This window comes from Taudactylus pleione, unplaced genomic scaffold (genome assembly GCF_031769625.1).
Source record: "Taudactylus pleione unplaced genomic scaffold, aTauple2 ptg000161l, whole genome shotgun sequence".
In the NCBI taxonomy this organism is placed as follows: Eukaryota; Metazoa; Chordata; class Amphibia; order Anura; family Myobatrachidae; genus Taudactylus; species Taudactylus pleione.
This window is the reverse complement of record NW_028284563.1, coordinates 4,648,918-4,663,318: the sequence shown is the minus strand read 5'-3', so window position 1 is coordinate 4,663,318 and position 14,401 is coordinate 4,648,918. Positions and strand designations below refer to the sequence as shown.

General features: G+C 44.2%; 1 protein-coding gene across 2 annotated transcripts in view; it reads right to left on the bottom strand.

The window, feature by feature from the left end:
- The window catches only part of DDX46 (DEAD-box helicase 46), a 74,917-nt gene that overhangs the window by 18,562 nt on the left and 41,954 nt on the right, over positions 1-14,401 (bottom strand). For both annotated transcript variants that reach the window (XM_088475037.1, XM_088475038.1), the window contains 2 exons: positions 13,050-13,128; positions 9,344-9,426 (listed from right to left, as the gene is read on the bottom strand). In XM_088475037.1, the coding sequence (XP_088331163.1) occupies positions 9,344-9,426; positions 13,050-13,128 (162 nt within the window). The remainder of the gene's footprint in view (positions 1-9,343; positions 9,427-13,049; positions 13,129-14,401) is intronic.

The following is a 14,401-nucleotide window of genomic DNA, read 5'->3' as shown; positions in this document are numbered from 1 at the left end:
CAGGGGACACTGGAGTTCAAGACAGTGGGGTATAGACGGTGGTAGAGCAGAGCCTGGCACTTTAAATAATCTAGAAGTGTGACTGGCTCCTCCCCCTCTATGCCCCATCAGCCCCAGTTTAAGAACTGAGCCCGAGAGGAGACGGAGGACAACAGAAAAATTAGGAAAAGGAAAAGACCACAGAACGGAACAAGACCGACTGAAGGAGAACAAAGGAACCCATTGCAGGGAAACCATGCAGTCACACAACCATAGAAGGAACCAAACAAAACAGCAAGTACGCAGCGCTGGGCGGGCGTCCAGTGTCCCCTGTGGAATCGGAGAAAGGGATTTATCGGTAAGTACCAAAATCCTATTTTCTCCTTCATCCACTAGGGGACACTGGAGTTCAAGACAGTGGGGACGTCCCAAAGCCAACCTCCTGGGTGGGAAGCGCGGAGAACTTGCTGACCCCTTGGCCAAACCAAAACAGGGACCGCAAAGAACCATAGGCCCAGCGGAAGCTGAGGATTAAGTGTCGTAGAGCACAGGAGACAAACACCACTCCTTGCTAAACAGTCATAGAAACTTCCATAACGTACAGGTTAAGTCAAAAGGAACAGAACGGCTGGCGAGAGAACAAAGACAGTTGAGAAACGTCAGAACCAGTTATCTCAACTGAAATAGACCAAACCGGACCGTTGGCATCCGAGAGCCCCAACAAGAATCCATAGAAGGGCCGTAAACAAGAACAAACTCGAGAAACCGTACTAGAGGCTATACAGGAAGCTGCAACAGGTGCAGACAGCAGAATCCCAGCACAGCTGGACATAAATCGTATATACAGAAGTATAACAATATCAATATACAGAGCTAAACTTGTCCACAGACTCCAAACAGAGTATGCAGGGAGTCAAAAGACTAGACCGAACAGTCGCCCTGAACCCTCCTTGAGGTCCAACTACAACAAAGTTGTTAACCAGCGGAAGGGTTAGGCCATAGAAGTCTCCAAAGAGTGGAGATCCCACTGGGCCTGAGACTGAGTCGAAATAGAGATTATTGAGACTACAAGACCCTTCAGAGGGTCAGACAGCAGTACATCCCATACTGAAAACAGGGATAAAACAGCAACTGAAACGCTGCCGCTAAAAAGAAAACAACTTCCAACATGATGGAAGTGCCTAGTCAGTACCAACTGCTGGCCCGAACCCTACCAGTAAAAGAGCACGAATGCAACAGTCAACCAGGGAGAGCTACCAATATAGGGAAGCATCCAGTCAGCAAGGCTAGAGCACTAGGACAACCATGAAAGTACCCGTCAGGTACCTGTCAGTGTGATCAAATATCAACAGATATAGAACAGAAAGCCCAACCAGGCCCCCTGCGTGGAACATAGTGACTGTTACACATCTATGTAAAGATGTGCACTAGCCCATAGGTGCGCTTCGGTCCATAACCCCAACAGATTCTAGTAGATAGTGTCACTAATCCAATGTTGTAACGATGCACCCACACACCAGGAAAACTCTAAAGTGTAGAGCCAACTGATTAAAAGAGTGGATGGCTGCTAGGACAGCAGCTAGGGTGCATTAGGGAGAATAACACTATGTATGTCAGGTTGCATGAAAAATGAGCCTCTTCCTAGGCATCAGTGAGGTATGCTCTTACCTTTGAGCGACCAGAATCCCTCTGGACGCTATGTAGAATGTCACTGACCTTTACCAACACACAGCAACCTGCCACGTTAGGAATAGAGAGTAGCTTCAGTGGGCCAAGACCAATGCTCTACAGCACGGACATCCATCTGGAGATGTGCAGCATAAAATACTGTGGAAACTAGCAAAATGTTAGTGGAGACAAGAAAGTCGTAGAACAGGACTCTATACTTGAGCCTGTTCCATAAGGGATGTGTATCTGTATAGTCGTGTTAGACCATACATATACCCCTAAAACGGTCCGCTAGTGTAAGTCCTTACATAAATATGTATAATGGTGAAGTGCGTATTATGCCCACCAATCTAATACCACCCAGGCATTCGATCCTGGGACCCTTCTGTTACTGGTGTACTCGCCTTATCAGGTGAGCCATTTTATCTCCAGATGAACCCGTTTTTGAAGTGAGAATCAAAAAGACGACCTCAATGCTGTGAGGCAGTAATACCACCGCACTAGCCGCGCATCACTAACTTCCTCTTGTATGAGCCACCGAATGGAGCACAGAAGATATAAATCTATATAGATGCACATATGCATACCCTCTAACGTGAGCACAGAATGAAAAAAGGTTTTAAGATCAGCCTATAATGTAGTATATGGTTTTCACATATATGCATGGGAAGAGTACTGCTCCTCTCAAAGGTAAGCCAATGTGAGGCATAAGCCTGGGGAAGGGACCCAAAAAAAGAGCTAACCCTGAGTGAAGGGTATGCTATAACCATAAGTTCTGGCCACAGCACCAGAACAGTGGCTAATACTATACATTTAGGCAAGGTAGCTAGTATACCATGAGATAGCTCAGACTTTAGATGAAGCTAGGCACCCTTTGTGATAGATGCGGTGAGGCAGTTCCAAGGGGAAGTCTGACAGGGGGTAATAGCAGGCGCTGCAATTGGCAGGACTGTGTCTCGTGAGCACAGCGCTACTAGCCGGGATGTGCACCAGCTGAATAACTGGCCCCTCTCAGAACCTCATAACGCGGTGTTATAGTTCAAAAATAAAAGGGGATTGGGCTAGTTCCCATTCTGCTAGCAAACCAGCCATCACTATACTGTCATCCAGTGACAGGCATCCCTACCGTTTGCGCTGAAGGACTCCCAGCGTGGGATGTGGAGGGGATAGGAGACCACGCTAAAGCACTCCCTGCTGCAGGTAGTGCCTAAGCTATACTACCTGCGTGCAGGAGATGACAGTAATATTTCTAAATAAGAACATGAGCAATAATTAAGAGCCATGAAATGAACGGAGCCCAAGGACAAAATTCACCCCAGCCTGTGTATGTTCTATAACTACTGTCCTTAGAAGGGAAGCAGGGGGCACTGGAATACCGCTCTGAGTGTGCGAAGTGTCACACTCCAGTCAGCACAGCGCTGCTAACCCCATTAATAGAACTGACACTACTTATATCGGCAGGTGGCTCTAGGCCTTCATGATATGAAGTGTACACAAGGGCCCCTTAGAGACTAATTTTATTGAGATATGCGACAATAATATGGAGTACCAGAATTGATATTGAGAAGGGTACCTGTACTTAGACATATAACGCGTTTGTCATCCCAAGTATTCATACAAGGAATGGGTGTCTAATAAGTTTGCTACCAAGTAATAATAGGTCCTCTGAACAGGGCGCTGTAGATATAGACTGACGGAAACCGAACTATAACCCCAGGAGGGTGTAAGTACGTATCTTTATATACATTTGTGGACATACAAGAAGGCCCCAGGACATGTCCATACTGGAAGCAATGCCTAAGAGTATCACTATGTAAGCCGCATCACATGACTAGTTTATAGAGCACCATATAATATGTATGGAACTAGCCTACAGCTTCTGGTAAGCCCAGGCGGCTTTCGCATGCGTGGAATTATAGGTAAACCTAATGATAGTGGAAGTATAGGCATACCTACACATATACATAAATATATATATGAATGTATACACACACACACACACACACACACACACACAACTCAAACCCCAAGGAGAGATAGTGTAAAGCGGAGTTATTGTACCAACTAGCGCATCAGGAGAGCCAGCAACCAATCGCAGCCTCCTTCTTTCAATATGCTAGGTATCCGACATAAAACTGATAAGAACAGATCCTACCTCTGCTCTTATGGTAGGCTAAGAAGCGATATCCACATATGGATACGCGTACCTCATACAAATATATATATATATGTATTACATATACATACACCCACATATATGTACACACATACACACACGTGGCTTACCTCCACTCAGGGAGACTGCTCATGTGCCGCATGTGGCCGTCATTCTGCTACTGCGTAGGGGCAGGATATTTTAGCAGCGTGCTGTCCCCGACTGGTTTTGCATAAAGCGGAAGCATTCAAGGCTCCTAACGCAAAACCCCTCATTAACTGAACCTCTCTCCTGCTAGACCGGAGAGGGTTCATGGGAGCACTGATGTTGTTCTAGGCCTACAGTTCCCGGTATTCCCAGGCGGTCGTAGGCTGCTATGGCAGGGCGTGCCGGTCATACATCGCTACATTGGGGAGCTGCATTTGGTATAACGTTAAGGCTATTAGCCCTACGCTATAGACTAGCCAATAGGGAAGCCTGCTCAGCCCCGCCAGGAGCTGCGGGATGCAGCGTCTCCTCCTGAGTTTAGATGAGAGCTGCTAATAGCTATTTGGTGGTTTCACTGGGGACTGAACCCAGGACCTGCTGTCTGTAATCCAGATGTGATAACCACTACACTATGAAACCTCAGGTAGTGCTGCAAGCACAGGGAGTACACACAAACTCCACACAGCAAAGGGCTGCGGAGGGATCTGAGCCTACAACGTCAGCGCTGAAAGGCAGTCATGTCAACCATTATCTGTTATAGAACAATGATAGCAGAACCACGCCGCTCTATGTCCAGCAGGTCTGTAACTTTGACTGTGCCTCAGCTGCCTATACTAGCTCGCCCTTTGAAAAGGCAGACGCAGCGCTCCTGTTATGGAGAATGTCGGGCCTCCACGCAGTGCTTAAGATGATTCTTTGCACTTGCTGCCTGGGGCACATAGACTGTACTGGGGAATACAGGGCAAGAGGGTGCACGGTGCAACAGAGACTCTCCCGCTATCATCGCACCACTCCCCTAATCAGAGACCTGACTCGCAAGCTGTGGTTCTATAATCCGCGGTGCAGCGTCTCCTCCTGTAACAAGAGGAGGGACATTGCAGGTAGACAGGCGCACTGTAGCGGCGTCTAACGGGCGCGCGGGAGATCAACCCGGCGCCGGTGTTCTTTTAAGCACTGGCGCGGTGATTACAGACAGCCGCTGAACGGCTCTGTTAGGGTGCGCGGTGCATGCACTGAAGCGGTGTCCACGTGCCCCTGACCATGCCGTCGCCGGAGCTTCTACATTACAAGCCCCGGCGCAGTACAGGGAAGCTCCTGCTAGTGGCGCGCCTACCGCAGCTACCCCCTCCTGCTCCCCTCTGGGGAGGAGGACCCGGACTGCGGCCTGTCAGCGCTTGACCTCGCTGCAGTGCAGAGCACTGAGGGGGAGAGCCCGCCTTAACGCTGAGCCACAGACGCTTTACAAATGGCACCGCTGAAATGGCGGGCTTAACAGTGACCGCTAGCGGCATGTCACTGAGCCCAGCTAACGTCCACTGCTCCTGCTAATCAGGAGCAGTGGTCATACTTACGGACTGCTGCGGCCGGGATGCTGGGCTGAGGGGGCGGCGTGGAACCCGGACACATGCCGGCGTTAGCAGTGGCGGGTCCTCGCAGGGTCAGATGACTCCATTATGTGTGCCCCCTCCTTAGGGTCACCGGACACAGGCTGCAGTAGCCGTGTGGTGCCCTTCCCGGCGGCTCCCACGTAGCAGGCAGACTGCCACAGTAAGCAGCCTGCCTGTCCTCAGTGCTTGTCTAATAACTAAAAATATATATGAGAAAGGCTGGAGACAGCCTGATGTGCGACCGGCTCTCTCGGGCACATTCTAAAAACTGGGGCTGATGGGGCATAGAGGGGGAGGAGCCAGCCACACTTCTAGATTATTTAAAGTGCCAGGCTCTGCTCTACCACCGTCTATACCCCACTGTCTTGAACTCCAGTGTCCCCTAGTGGATGAAGGAGAAATGTGAAGTGTGTACCTACAAGCACGGACCCGGGTAATTAGTACCCGCTCTATTCCCACTCCCGCCTCCCAAGATTTTGCCTGCACTGCTCCCCACCTCTGGAACGCTCTCCCTCTCCCCATCAGACTCTCCACCTCTTTGCAATCCTTCAAACGGCTCTTAAGACCCACTACTTCATCAAAGCCTTCCAGCTATCATTCTAACTCCCTGCTACATGCTCCTTCCTCCCCATCTGTGTCATCCCTGTTTGTCTTCCCCTCCCTTTTAGAATGTAAGCTCTTATGAGCAGGGCCCTCTACCCTCTTGTACTTCTCCCTACTTTACTTTCATCTACTTTTTACTCACCACTAGGGCACCTAACACTTGGTTACTTATGCTCTGTTGCTTATCTGGGTGTTATGGTCACTAATGTAGCAATATATATTATCTATGTCCTGGTCCTGTATTGTATTGTTCTGTAAGTCGCTTGTCTACAACTTGTTTATGTACTTTGTAAGGCGCTGCGGAACACTTGTGGCGCCATATAAATAAATGATAATAATATTCTCTGTCCAGAGTTTACCAACCTATGCCACCTGATCACATTTATCTTTCATATATTCACGTCAGTGGAGCATGTTTGCAACTTTGTTTCTAATAGACAAAACTCCTATTCAAAACAGCTGTGTTTTGAAACAATGTATAACATAACATGAGAGTACTATGTTGTGACATTATTTTGTTACTTGTGACAGTAATAAAGGATTTATTTCACTATCTGTTTGTGCTCCTAGACCTTTTTCCCCTATATGTATCTTGTTTAACGCAAAGAGGGTCAAGCTCCTCTCTCCTACTAGTTGAGCAGCATCCGGAGTCAGACCACTTTTATTATATATATATAGTATGGGGGAGAAGAAGAAAACTCTCTTGTTGGGGGCACTCGAATGTAAAAGGTTATAATAAGAATAATATATAAAAAATAACTTTTATTAGATATATTTTAAAATACCAAAAACAAGTCTGAGCCTGTTACTTATTGGCATTACTGTTGGAATAACAGCTATAAATTATCACAAGCAGAACACGAACATACATAGAACATAAGACAACATATAATACAATACTTATCACAATTATGTGAAGCTAAGTGAAATATTACAAATAGGTCTATAATTCTCTGTCTCATACAATATTGAGACCTATATAAAACATATACTAGTTCAATGACCTCATAATGTCGTCATAGCACAATGGCTAATCAGAATTACGGCAGAAGCATACAAGGAAATCTTCTAGAAAAGAATATGATAATAACCATACAATATTCAATATAGGTTACGTGAGATATCACAGCACAATAACACTGAACAGTAATCAGAGAAATACAATGATAAGGGGGTCAGATGAAATAATAGCTGACCCTGCAAATATCAAAATGAATAGAAGTAAATCACAGGTTGTAATGAGAGGCAGATCACACGTAGGTCGCCTGTGATGCCACCCAGGTACTTGTAGACAGTAAGGTTATAGGAAAAAGTAAAGCTACTCCTTTATGTGGAGTTTACAAAATAGCAGCTGCTGCATGCCATTGTCTAACCATTGAATGGCATGTGAGCGTACTATAAAGGTACTCCCAGGGTAGGGAATAAGTACAATGAGTATCTGCTGTTGGACTGCGTTAAAAAGAAGGTCCTGGTGTAAACATTGCAGGAACCTCTAATAGGCGCACCCCAATGAGAGTACTCATAGAGACAATAGTTATCGTAATGAAATAACACAGCATAGGTTTGCGATCTGTGCTGCTGCCAGTCATATACCAAAGGTAGTGGTGAGTGGTGGGAAACCCAGATCGCATATGCAGTGATAGGAAGAAAGAGTATGAGTGTAGCTGCACTATGGCTAGTACAGGACAAGTGGAGCTCTGTTGCCCTAAAGGTATTGCAGGGTCACAAACTTGTCTCTGTTAAATAAAGCCACTCAGTGCGCTAAAGAAAGTGTAGTATGAAAAGTACCTGAGCGCTCACCTCCAGGGAGCCGGTGTGTAGTATAGAAAATCTGCCACTAGAAGAGCCTGTCAGTATGCTGCCATGACGAATCCCGCCTGTACACAGCCGGATTCGCGGGTCTGAGACGCGCGTTTCACTGTCGCTTCCTCAGTCAGATGCATGTGGACTGTGATACACAGGTGATCTTTAACCTGCGTTGTGACCAATGGGAGAGCAGGTGCTGTGTGTTGCAGATGCAATACCCTTGTCAATAGGTCCAAGTGTTAACTCCCTCTATTGGTCCACAGCAACAGGAGGGAATGAGTCATAGGAGGGGGGAGTGTTTGGGTTAGATGAAGCTCATAACGATCAGGCTAACAGGCTAAGGTGGAAAACCTGACTAGTAGCTAAAGTGTCTGTCTTGCAGCAAAAATAGTTATGCAAAAATGCTAATACCAAACATACAGATATATAAATAGTAGATATAAATAAGTGTGTATAAAGTGATTAGAATAAAGAAAATGTCACTTCCTCAGTCAGATGCATGTGGACTGTGATACACAGGTGATCTTTAACCTGCGTTATGACCAATGGGAGAGCAGCTGCTGTGTGTTGCAGATGCAATACCCTTGTCAATAGGTCCAAGTGTTAACTCCCTCTATTGGTCCACAGCAACAGGAGGGAGTGAGTCATAGGAGGGGGGAGTGTTTGGGTTAGATGAAGCTCATAACGATCAGGCTAACAGGCTAAGGTGGAAAACCTGACTAGTAGCTGAAGTGTCTGTCTTGCAGCAAAAATAGTTATGCAAAAATGCTAATACCAAACATACAGATATATAAATAGTAGATATAAATAAGTGTGTATAAAGTGATTAGAATAAAGAGAATGATACCAAAATAAAAATAAAAATAAATAAAAAGATAATAATAAATATTTATTATATCACTAGTTTGTATAAGCGCCTGGTTTTTGTTTCCTCCTTGTGTGGTTTGTGAAGGTTGGACCCTTTACACATTAGATAGACTCGTATAATGTTGAAGGTGGTCCGATTTCATTGCACGGGGATGCTTTGGTAAATATAACACGTCACCATCTTTAGGTATGAATATATTACAAAATGAATAAAGAGCAATCCAAAACGGGATTCCGTAATCATCTAATTAATGCAGATTATGTACAGCCAATACAATCAAAATAATCAGACATTCCATTACCCAAAAGCAACAAAAGAATTTCAATTAGTACATACATTGTGCATAACCACAAATCAGAGACGTATGCGCTAGTATCAACACATAAAAAAACCCCATCAAACCATCATTGTCACACAAAGTATTAATAATTTAAAGAGCCCTGGAGACGACCAATTTATGAACCAAAAGGTAAAATATATATATATTTATACATATCTGAAACGTGTAATCTCAAGTCTATGCTTAAATGGCTAACCGACCAATGATGACATATATACTATGCCTCTGCAATGCAGCTGGCCGTCCAGGAGGATAGACTATTGTACACCTATGTGGCTCTTAGCCATTTATTACACCCCCCCCCATTACTCAAAGCTGCCCATCTTTACCTGTGGCTCGAAGCCCATGTCAAACATCCTGTCCGCCTCGTCAAGTACAACATAGGTCGCTCGTCGCAGGTTTGTTACTCGACCTGTACACAGAGAAAGAATGGGGGAAAAATCGTTGAACTTGCATCTCAGTTGTCCTGCGGCGATAACAATTTATTTCAAACGAGTGACTGAAATAAAAAGGTTTGAAACCTAACGGAACGTCATTTTACTAAGCAAATCCCCACAGATGTCTACATTAGGCCCTCTGGTAACTGGTTGGGTAAGGCCTACTCTTGCGTACCATCTCATGGCTAGGAGGACCTGTATAACTCAGCCCTCTCCAAGCAAACATCTTAAAACTAAGACTGAGGTGGAGCCTGGAGCCACGTCAGGCATAAAATGACAGCATTCACCTAGGAAAGAACATATTAGAGATTACAGAGCATGTGCGGGAAGCAAAGAGCCCATACGAAGACCACTGCTTATCTTAGGGAACCAGTCACACTTCACTAATATATCACTAACTCAGATGCAATATATCTAAACAAAAACAAAAATGCTGCTAACCAGTGAATAACTACGTACTCATATTTATATACATTTTACAAAAACAAATGTTACATATTGTTAAAAACTCCACTTCAGGGTGAGCAGATTAAAGTGGCGTTACTAGTGCTGAAATCCAATTCTCAAGGAGCTTTAATTGAAGGACGTTGCACGAAATGCACTTGAGGCTCAAACGGTGGCTCGGACATTATTTTATATCTTCCGGCCGAATTCAATTAGCCGTGAAAAGTTCCGTCTGGCGAAAAGCAGATTGAATTTGCCTCATTCGCCTTTTTTGACGCTATATTTTCTCCATGCGCGTCACCCGCTTTTTGCCCTATTCAATTGCAAAACAGGCGAAAATGTGGATAGGCGAATGTTTTACAAAGCAAAACTAGCAGAAAGGAATTTTTTTTGGGGGGGGAGGGGGAGAAATCAGTCTGAACCCCAAAAAAAGCTTCAGTGACCCTGGAAATCTATATAGAATAGTACAGTACTAGTAGTCCTAATAAAAGTATTTAGTGAACTTATTTTGTTGTAAAGGGCTGTTATATAGATATTTGCACATGAGTGGAAAAATGATAGAAAGCATTGTTTTTTTTCTAAAAAACAAGTACTGAAGTTACATTTGGGATACCTGAAAACGGGTAATAGTATATTTTGATGTCTCTAAAATGAAGATTTAAAAAAAAAAAAAAAAAAAAAACAAACCTCAAAAATACACCTGCTGCAGCCACCTGCAATCTAAAAAACACCAGTCTCATCCATATAGCCCCCCCCCCCCCCCCCCAAAGAGCCAAGCCCCCCACTTTTTACCCATTTTCAAACACTTTTTAAATTTTCACCCCAAAAATGACAAGTCTTTTTTGGGGTGAATTAAGATTTTTTTTTTACTAATTAGTAATTTTGGGGTGTCCAAATGGTTCTGAACCAAGTCCCCACATTTATACCCCAAAATATGGAATTTGCACTTCTTTTCTCCTGCCTTTTGCTGGAGAAACTTTTTCGCCTGTTTCTGCCTATGGCGAAAACTCGAGGGAATTGAACACAGAGATACTTTGAAAACAGGCGAAAAGCGCAAATCGGCAAAAAATCTTCTCCAAATGGCATTTTTCGCGGCTAATTGTATTCGAAACTTAATGTAAGATATCTAAAAATCCCGGAGCAATGTATTCTCCTATTACTTGAAGTGAGGCTCACGCACTATTGGACCGATTCTGAGTCGCATGCAAAAAGACTAATTGCTGGAAGCCAGATTTCCCACTTTAGGCTAATGCTAGTATCTAATGCAGAGGATCGCATGTGTGCAAGCGAATACCCATACCGCCCACTAGTATTTACGTCAGTCGTCATTATTACTATCTGCACGTGCACCAGCCCCATGCTTGGATACAAGAGATCAGTCAAATAGCCTTCCCTTCCCCGTATGCAGAACAAGAATCGCACGACCCTCCCATGACACGCCCACAAGTCAGGGTGGTTACGTGCAATCGCAGTCACCTCCCAGTTCCAGCCCTAACACTCTTTAATTCACCACAATTCCTCCCAACTCAGAATAAGATGTACGCGCACCTAAATGCATAAATTGGCACCTGCACTGTACGCAAAAACTCGCCGTCTGTGCAAGTGAACAGATTTGTGCGACTCAGAATCCGCCCCTATCATCAGACGCAATGGGGTCACATTTTAGAGCAGCTAACTCTGGAAACACCCTACCATACTTACAGCAGCTCGGTGCCCTCTGAAAAACTGCATTCTGACAAACACGCGGAAACAAACCTACCTTAGGGGGGAGAGAAGTCCTTCGCATCCAGCTCTATATATCTTGCACGGATATATTTTTCACACAGAAGTTAAACAATGTAACAGTTTAGTAAGGGTTTATGTTCATGGTACAAGAAGTGATCAAGACAAGTACAGCATGCACATCATATAGGTGTATAACATCCATAAAGCTGCTGTTATTGTTAAAATTAGTTTTTCATTATTTTTTTAAGAGATGATGTCCACCCAAAATGATATTTAGCGCTTGTGAAGTGACACTTAAAATGTTTCGTTAGTGACTTTAGGGGGAGATTTAGCAAACCGTCAAAAGACCAGTGGAAACGTTAACCAGAGCAACCAATCAGATCTTAGCTATCACTTATCAGGTACATTCTTTAAAAAGATAGCTAGGATCTGATTGGTTGCAATGGGTAACACATCCACGTGTCCTTTTTAGATGGCTTGCTACATCTCCCCCCTTTGTGCTGTGAGACTTTTTCTTCCAGTTATTATGAAAATATCTCCAATATACTTAATCCCAGTGGCTCGAACCTCATGCCTCACAGAGGACACAACAGCACAATAATAGACCCCAAAGCACTTGTTGCCAGGAAACAACCGCAATGTTGTCAGGATCTATAATGTATTATTTGAATTCCATCTCCGCTAACAAGATTTTTAATACCGAGTGGTGATGTACTTTATCATTCCTGTCTGCAGCACATAGACTGGATGGGAGACAATGACGTGGAGAGGAAGAGCAGAATTGGTAACTTACACTCTGCTATTTTATACTGGAGATCTAACCACGTAAAATATATCTGTCGACAGTAATAACAGCATCACCATCATTTTGGAAGGAAATGCAAATCTTTACTCTGTACAAATGCACATTTTAGGAGTGATTCAATTGCTTGTAGCTCCCATATAAAGAGCACGGGAGGTATACGATACTTTCAGGTGACCAGCCCCGAGGCTGCACTTGTCACAGACCTCTGCTCGCTCCCTCCTGAGGAGCGAACAGAAATCCACTATTAACAGGGCTTAGAAGCTGGGCACTCATTAACTGCAGTGCGCCCAGTACTTAGAACAAAGGAAGCTGCTTAACATTCCGTCCTCTCTCGCATGAGAATGAGGCAGTCGCGACAAGTACTAGTAGCTGTTCGCGCTATACAGTTGAATAGCTCTTAGGCTCTTTAGACGGGAGCTTCAAACATTTGAACCTCCCCCCTCATGCCCTGTAAAATTACAAAGAGTTTGTGCCATTTCACACAGCTTCAACATGGAGTGTGGCAATTGTAAAACAGCAGCTCTAAGGAAACAAAAACTTGCAGTTATGAAAATATATTGGTAAACACCCCTCAACCCAAATATGACGTTATAGAAAAACGCAAACAAAATATTTTAAACTCACCATTGTTTGCAGCTAACATATCAATCATGCGACCTGGCGTGCAAACTATTATCTCTGCACCTCGTTTTAGTTCAGCGATCTGCAAAAATAAAAAGTAGTCAGGAAGGACTGAGATAACTACCTATAGCTGAAAATCATACTGACCCTGAAGTGAGAAGGTACCACTACTACAATGAGCAGAGGAATCGGTTTTGCTCTCCCTCAGAGGTTACAAAAAACACAACATTGAGGGGAGATTTATCAAATTTTGGAGAGAAAGTACCAACCAACTCCTGTCATTTTTCAAACAGCCTGTAAATGACAGAAGCTGATTGGTTGATACTTTGTCTCCTTCCAAGGTTTGATACATCTCCTCCCCGTTGAAGGGATTCCAACTCTCTTCACATGACTCCAGTAGCTCCCATCTGAGACTTGACATTCAATACAAAGTTTTGTAGGATCAGTCCCCTCTACAACACCAACAAGAGATTGGAACAGAAATCCCAACCTTTAGTGTGCATCTCGGACCTTTAGGAACTTGGGAAAAGAATCACCTGTTTGGAAGGATGTTCTGAAAATTACCTACCATAGCCTGTGGAAAAGTTGTTGGACACCAAGTTGAACTGAATGAGATAAAACATTGCTGAAACGTAGTATCTAGATCCCCTACGGCCTCTAAGCCCTAAGACGTCAATCAGTAGTCACAAGCATGTGCTGGTCTCAGAACTTTGACCTGTTTTTGGACTACAATGTACCTTAGGAACCAGTTAGTCATTTAAAGACTAATACCAAGACTGTTTGATATCTGAGGAATGAAAGGAACTCACCGCAAAAGCCATTTAGTTTAGTTATATTCTGTGGAAGGAAGTTACTCTTTCCTTACTGTGGTGTATGTAATTATCCAGTTGTGGCCCATACAGGACCATTCTTAAGAAGGGCAGACGGAAATGTTGGAATCATTAACTGGAAGCCCTTGGTCTAATCCGATGAATACTGTGCTACCACTAACATTGGCTGAAGTCATTGCTGGAAGCCCCATGGAAACTAAGGCTGCATCCTTTAGTTCCATAATGTGTGGGTGCTTTGTCGGTGCAGCTTTGGTCCTGGATTTTTTAGTTGGATCCACAGCTCTTGTATTCCACTATCAGGTGAGCTTAATCTGTACGCCTGTATTCCCCGGTCTGTCAGCGGGTGGCGGGAAGGACGCCATCCCGCTATAGGCGAACAACAAGCTTCCGTTTTTAACAGATGCAGACTGTTCACTCAAATGTTTTTACGGACTGTTTTTCAAGACTCAAAATAAATTAGACTAAATTAAGCCTATTTCCAGGCAGTATTCCTGCAGGGGAGTCTTTTCAGATTACCCTCTTCTG